Here is a 7,515-nt window from a genome sequence, read left to right on the forward strand (position 1 = left end):
CAATTTCCATGATTGTATGTTAATTATTTGCTGATGATCCAGAGAGCATAATTGCCATTGTATGTCTTTGTTCAGGGAGTCTGTAAGCCACATGTGGTTTCCCTGCTTGAAATAAAAGCCGATTTGAACTCCAAAACTTAATCTGGTCTTTTGAGGGGAGCACAGAATGGACCAGCTTACTAGCCCCTTTTCCCCACAACAATGCGCAATGGCATCTTTTTCTCTGTTGCAATGAGCCGTTCTGACTGAACAAGAAGGAATATCAGATAGTGTGTGTGTGTGTGTGTGTGTGTGTGTGTGTGTCTGTAATGGTGGCTGGAGAACCACTGCCTAAATATAACCTTGTCCTTTGCAAGTGCATGATGTGGGGTGGATAGGATAACTTTGTGCTCCTTAAGGATTTTAGTAAGGTGGTACTATTTTTACCAAACACGGGCAGCTTTCCTGGTCAAAATGCAAAATTAATCCAATTCAAAAGCACAAATTTCTGTGAAAGGAATTTATTTTGGGTTTATAATCTGGTTTCAAATTGATCCAATATTTTGCTCAGAGAGAAGGATAGGTGATGGGACAAAGTACACAAGAAAACAACTGATACGTATGTTTGCCAAAATTGACAACTTGATTTGTAATTTATCAATCGTGTTAATGATTATCAGTTTAAAAATGAAACTTGACCGATTCTTCCTGATGTATGAAGTGTACTTGTTTCTGAGTTTGGCTAAAAAGAAACATGCCATTGAAGCCTTTCACCCTGCACTCAACAGGCCAATTTGCAAGAACACCAAATTATGAAGGGAGCAATAATTTGTACTGCACATGGAGAGAGTGCTGATTGGTTGGCAAATTATAAAGGGAACAACAATTTATGCCACCCAATCAGAGTCCACTTGCCAAACAATCAGCCCTCTATTCAAGCCCTCTGTACAATTTGACATTCTTGTGAATTGTCTTGATGAGTACCAGGTGAAAAAATTTGATGGTGTGTCTCTTTCTCCAGCAATACTCAGACTCTGTACACCAAAAGGCTATTTGTACTTATTTTGGTGGCAGGATTGTGTCATTTACTTCACCCGCCTCCCCTCCCACCCTTCCTTTCAGGAACAGATGATCTTGAAGATTATAAGAATAAGTCCTGGATTGCCGCTGCCGTTGTTGGTGTCCTGGCCCTGATTGCCATCTGCGCTTGTGTAATCTTCAAGCAGCGAGGTATGTGACTTTCATTTGCTCATTCTCACCCGACACATTGAGCAAAGTAATTTTCTGAGCTAACAGGATGCAAAGAGCTTACCGGAATATTTGACTGGTGGCAGGGTGACATAGTGGTTAGCCCCACAGTGACAGGGACCCAAGTTCAATTCCGGCCTTGGCTCACTGTTCACGTGGAGTTTGCACTCACACTGTGTCTGCATGGGTTTCCTCCGGGTGCTCCGGTTTCCTCTCACTGTCCAAACATGTCTAGGTTAGGTGGATTGGCCATTGTAAACATGTGGCATTACTGGGGTAGGGCTGAGTGGGACTGGGTATGAGACTATTTCAGAGGATTGGTGCAGACTTGATGGGCCAAATGGCCTCCTCCTATACTGTAGGAATTTTATAAATCTTCTATGATCCTATGAATAGAAAGGTTACTTGCAAGTCTGAATGGAGTGGAGGAACAGAGGGATCTCAGAGTAGAAATACATCCAATTATTAAATGTTGCTCCATAGGTTAGCAAGGACCATAAAAACAGCAAATCAAAGCAATTAGCTTGACTTTTAGAGTGATAGAATTGAAAAGTAGGGAAGTTAACCAGTATCAAACCTTGTCTCAACCACATTTGGAGCATTGCGTACAGCTTTGGTCACCAATTTATCAAAAGGATATACAGTCATTGAAGAGGGTGCAGGGAAGAGTCACAGGGATGAAACCGGAACATTATCAGGAAAAGGTGAGATTTCTGCGCCATTTTCTTTTGGGAAAAGAAGGCTGAGGGAAGACCCACCCTAGGTCTTTAGAAGTATGAAGGGTTCCAATAGAGTGGATACGAAAAGAATGTTCCCACTGGCAGGGAAGCGTCAACACATGAAATAGTCACCAATAAACCCAATAGGGAAGTCAGAAGAAACTTTTTTTTACCCAGAGAGTGATCTGAATATGGAACTGGCCTCCACAAGGAGTGTTGGAAGTGGATTGTACACGCACACTTAAGGCAAAAATACAGAAGCATGTGAGGCAGAAAATAATATAGGGTCACCATGATGGGTTTAGACAAGAGGAGCTTGGAGGAGACTCCAGTGGAACATAATCTGAGGCTGGTGTGGGGCAGAAACTGCTCACTGTGAGCAACTGGTCCTTTCTTCTGCACCATATATTTTACAGACTTGCGTTATCTTCTCAAGCAACTTGATGTGCACATTAATGAAAAGGCAAGTTGGGTTTTTGTACATTCACAGGAAGTGGGTTTTGCTGGCTAGACCAGCATTTATTGCCCATCCCTAATTGCCCTTCAGAAAGGAGTGGTGAGCTGTCTTCTCAAGCCGCTGCACTCCATTTGGCAGCAAGGTGGCACAGAACAGCCTCACAGTGCCAGGGACCCTAGATTCGGTTCCAGCCTTGGATGACTGTCTGTGGGGAGTTTGTGCGTTCTCCCCGTGTGTGCATGGATTTCCTCCGGGTGCTCTGGTTTCCTCCCACACTCCGAAGATATGTAGGGTTGGACATGAGAAATTTCCCCTTAGTATTCCAAGGTCTGTAGGCTAGGGGGATTAACGGAGTAAATACATAGGGTTATGGGGCTCAGGCAGGAGTGTGGGCCTTGGTGAGATGCTCAGTTGGTGTAGACTCGACAGGCTGAATGGCCTCCATCTACACTGTAGGGATTCTATGACTCTATCTGGTGATGTACCCATGTGTCTGCTGCACTTGTCCATCAGCAGTCATAGGTTTGGAAGGTGTTGCCTAAAGAACCTTGGTGAGTTCCTGCAGCGTATCTTGTGGATTGGATACGCAGCTGTCTGTGGTTAGAAGAAATGAGTCATAATTTCACACGTCACACAAAAACACATTTCAATTCTAACACTGTTGCAGTAACTGCCACATTGTGAGTGAGTTCAAAGCCCAACCTCTTTTTTTCAAAGATCTTAATCTTGTTAAAATAATCTACCACAAGAACTCATATTGCTGCCTGCAACCGACTTGCGGTCAGGCTTTTGTCATTTTGCAGCGTTTGGAGAAACCTATGCATAATCTTAGACCCTTACACCTCGGTGGCATTTCTGAATGAATTCCTCAAACATCTGACTCACTTCTTTTTTTCATTTATGGGAAGTGGTTATCGCTGGCTGGGCCAAAATTTATTGCTCATCTCTAACTGCCATCCATTTCAGAGGGCATTTGAGTGTCAATCACATTGCTATGGATCTGAACTCACATGTAGGTCAGATCAGGCAAGGACAGCAGATTTTCTTCCCCAAAAGGATACTAGTGATGGGTTTTTAAACGATTGTTTCATGTTAATTGCTAGAATTTTAAGTCCAGATTTTTATTGAACTCAAATTTCACCATCTGCCGTGGTGGGTTTTGAACCAGGGTCCCCATGTTTTGGCCTGGGTCTCCGGATTATTAGTCCAGTGAAAACACTACTACTCCATTGCCTCCTTTGTCACCATTTTATTCAGAAACGTTATCACAGAGTCACAGAATCCCTACAGTACAGAAGGAGGCCATTCGGCCCACCGAGTCCATACCGACCACAATCCCAGCCAGGTCCTATCTCCGTAACCCTCATTTACCCTGTTAACCCTCATGTCACTAGGGTCAAAATAGCCTGGCCAATCAACCTAACCCACACATCTTTGGACTGACTATCAAAATGATGGTGGTGACACCACAGGTAAGTTATTGAACAGGAGGACATTTTGTTCTACATTAGACATCATGACATATTGCATCTTTGAAACTCTTTCCTGTTCAGTCTGGATTTCACCGATTATGACTACATGCGATGAATGGTTTTGTTGATGGTTCCTGAGGAGAGCTGGGAGAGGGAATTACACGCCAGAGAAAAAAGTCCCAGTATATCCTTATAACTCAAACTATCAATTTGAATTGAAAAGGACCATTGCCCCCAGTTGTAGGAACAGTAGGGTTAATCCCCGTGATAATCCATGAGGAAAGTTGAAAACAAACATTGCTGAACTTCAGAAATAACTGGAAGAATAGAGACAAGACTGAATCTGTCAAGGAAATGAATGAGTCACTTAGTTTCAACAGAATTTGAGTCCCCCAACTTGAGCAGAACAAGCAGAAAGTGAAATATTTCTGATAGCAGTAAACAGATGGAGAGGAGAACACAGTTCAAGGTAACACCTTGTCTCCAGGCTGTTCCTGGGCCTAGAGATGTGAACATGGGGAGGAGTGCAATCAATGGACTTCTGGTCACCCTACAATAGAAAGGGTGTAATTAAACTAGAAAGAGCGCAGAAGAGATTTACTAGGATGCTACCAGGACTTGATGGTTTGAGTTATAAGGATGTACTGGGATTTTTTTCTCTGGAGCATTAAAGGCTGAGGGGTGATCTTATAGAAGCCTATAAAATAATGAGATCAGCTAGATAGTCAACATCTTTTCCAAAAGGTAGGGGAGTCTAAAATTAGAGGGCATGGATTTAAGGTGAGAGGGGAGAGATACAAAAGTGTCCAGAGGTGCAATTTTTTCACACAGAGGGTGGTGAGTGTCTGGAACAAGCTGCAAGAGGTAGTAGTAGAGGTGGGTACAATATTATCTTTTAAAAAGCATTTAGATAGTTACACAGGTAAGATGGGTATAGAGGGATATGGGCCAAATGCGGGCAACTGAGGTTAGCTTGGGGGTTTTGAAAAAAGAGCAGCATGGACAACTTGGGCCGAAGGGCCTATTTCCATGCTGTAAACCTCTATGACTCTATAACTTGTTGTGTATCCTAATGATAAAACAAAATTCAGTAAATTAAGCAAACATGAGAGGGGTGCGTGACAGCCCCAGCTGGGGCACTTCGCTCAACAAAAAAAGTCAAAAGAAACTTAACCAAAATATCATTTCTGATAGGACAGGGAGGTGATGATGTCCCCCTGCCCCCATGGCTCCCACTGGGCCTGGAAGTGGATTTGTTAAATACGGGATCAGAAAATACCGACAGTGCAGAAGGAGGCCATTTGGCCCATTGAACGTGCACCAACAACTATTCCACTCAGGCCCGACTTCCTTGGGTGACACGGTTGCACAGTGATTAGCACTGCTGCCTCAAAGTGCCAGGGACCTGAGTTTGACTCTCAGTTTGGGTTACTGTCTCTATGGAGCCTGCACGCTCTCCCCGTGTCTGCGTGGGTTTCCCCCGGGTGCTCCAGTTTCCTCCCATAATCCAAAAGACCAGCTGGGTTAGGTGCACTGGCCGTGCTAAATTCTCCCTCAGTGTATCCAGACAGGTGCCGGAGTGTGGTGACTCGGTAATTTTCACAATAACTTCACTGCAGTGTTAATATAAGCCTCCTTGTGGCATTAATAAAAAAAAGAAACTTTATATGTACCCTGCTGGTCCTCCTGACATTATGGGGCAATTTAGAATGGACAATCAACCTAATCTGCACATCTTTGGACTGTGAGAGGAAACCCACACAAACACAGGGAGAACATGCAAACTCCACACAGTCATTCGAGAGTAGAATTGAAGCTGGGTCCCTGGCACTGTGAGGTAGCAGTGCTAAACACTGTGCTGCCATGTCTCCCTTGTAGTACCATACAAAACACTGGTGTAAGAGATGGGACTGTGTATTGAAAGAAGTGGTGGAGGTTAATGTGATTGGGACAGTTTTGTGGCTTAGATGTTCACCTATCGTATGAGGAATGGTTGAGGATTCTGTGTCTGTACTTGTTGCAGTTTAGAAGGATGAGGGGGAATCTTACTGAAACTTACAAGATACTGTGAGACCTGGATAGAGTGGACATGGAGAGGATGTTTCCACACGCAGGAAAAACTAGAAGCAGAAGGCACAACCTCAGACTAAAGGGACGGTCATTTAAAACAGAGATGAGGAGGAATTTCTTCAGCCAGAGAGTGGTGGAGCTCTGCCGCAGAAGGCTGTAGAGTCCAGGTCATTGAGTGTCTTTAAGACAGAGATAGATAGGTTCTTGATTAAAAGGGGATCAGGGGTTATGGGAAATAGATGGAAGATTGGGGATGAGAAAAATATCAGCCATGATTGAATGGCAGGGAAAACTCAATGGGCCGAGTGGCCTAATTCTGCTCCTATGTCAGTTGGTCTTGTGGTCTTGTGCACCAACCTGGGATGAAAATGTTCTGGTGACCGCTCTCCCCACCACCACCACCCCATCCCCCCCACCATCACCCCACCCCACCCCCCCCCCCCTCACCAATGTTTATGTATGTTCACATACCTGTGACTGGAGGAAAAATATTCGATTTTAAGTTCAATATCCTTTCAACCATTATTAGTGTGTGATTGTTATGAGTGAATTAACCTGCGGTGTCTAGATGTCCTTGTGCGCAGTTTCGATATTGCGATGAATGTTCCATCTCCTGCAGTTTCTCAGTTAATATTGTTTCCTCTCTGTTGGACAGGCGGCTAAGCTGCGGAGGACACTTTGCTGAGGTCGCAGGTTCCACGACGGGACTTTCAGAAGCAAATGCTGAAAGCGTCTCTCTCTGGGATGTCAACCAACTGCTGAAATCCACTGGGCAAATGTCTTGGTCAATGAATGTTGTTGCTGAAACCTCATTGGAGCTGGGACATTATGGAGGCCAGCTTGACTTTGAAAGCATGGCCAATGAGTGTTTGTCCTGGTGGGTTCTTTTCAAAGGGGCAGGTCACTGTAATGATAAGCTTACATTAGAGTTGTGTGATAGCGCTGTTCTAATTTATACCAGTTACCGACTTTTACCTTCTGCCTTAACGCTTCACCAAACAATACCAGTCACAGAAATAAGGAATGGACACTGCTGAATCACAAAGGATTACGGGTATTTGTAAGTTGAGACTGGCTTCTAACTGGTCTGTGGTCCATGGGCGCGTTTGCTTCAGTGTGTGCACTTAACCCATTTTCTCTCTGCCATTAAAATAAATTGTTGTCTTTGTAACTCACTGAGTCCGCGATTTTAGTAAAGTTTATCAAAGTGAAGCTTATTTATTTGTCACAGATAGGCTTATATTAACACTGCAATGAAGTTACTGTGAAAATCCCCTAGCTGCCGCACTCCAGTGCCTGTCAGGTATACTGGGAGAATTTAGCATGGCCAATGCATCTAACTGTCGGAGGAAACCCACATAGACAATGTGCAGACTCTGCACAGACAGTGACCCAAGCCAGGAATTGAACCCAAGTCCCTGGCACTGTGAGGCAGCAGTGCTAACCACTGTGCCAACACGCCCTGCATAATGTTCACCATCATTCACAACTCCTTAGATAATCAAGCAGTCTGTATGCAGCAAGTTCTGGACAATATCCAGGCCCTGGCTGACAAGTGACAAATAACATT

General features: G+C 44.2%; 1 protein-coding gene across 2 annotated transcripts in view; it reads left to right on the forward strand.

Annotated features, from left to right (window-relative positions):
- Positions 1-7,116, forward strand: part of LOC145354057 (cell adhesion molecule CEACAM5-like) — a 64,033-nt gene extending 56,917 nt beyond the window's left edge. For both annotated transcript variants that reach the window (XM_080205187.1, XM_080205185.1), the window contains exons 9-10: positions 1,102-1,209; positions 6,601-7,116. In XM_080205187.1, the coding sequence (XP_080061313.1) occupies positions 1,102-1,209; positions 6,601-6,608 (116 nt within the window). In that variant the 3' untranslated portion in view covers positions 6,609-7,116. The remainder of the gene's footprint in view (positions 1-1,101; positions 1,210-6,600) is intronic.
- Positions 7,117-7,515: the final 399 nt, after the last annotated feature.

The sequence above is a fragment of the Carcharhinus amblyrhynchos genome, chromosome 16 (assembly GCF_965287045.1).
Source record: "Carcharhinus amblyrhynchos chromosome 16, sCarAmb.v2.hapA, whole genome shotgun sequence".
Lineage (NCBI taxonomy): Eukaryota > Metazoa > Chordata > Chondrichthyes > Carcharhiniformes > Carcharhinidae > Carcharhinus > Carcharhinus amblyrhynchos.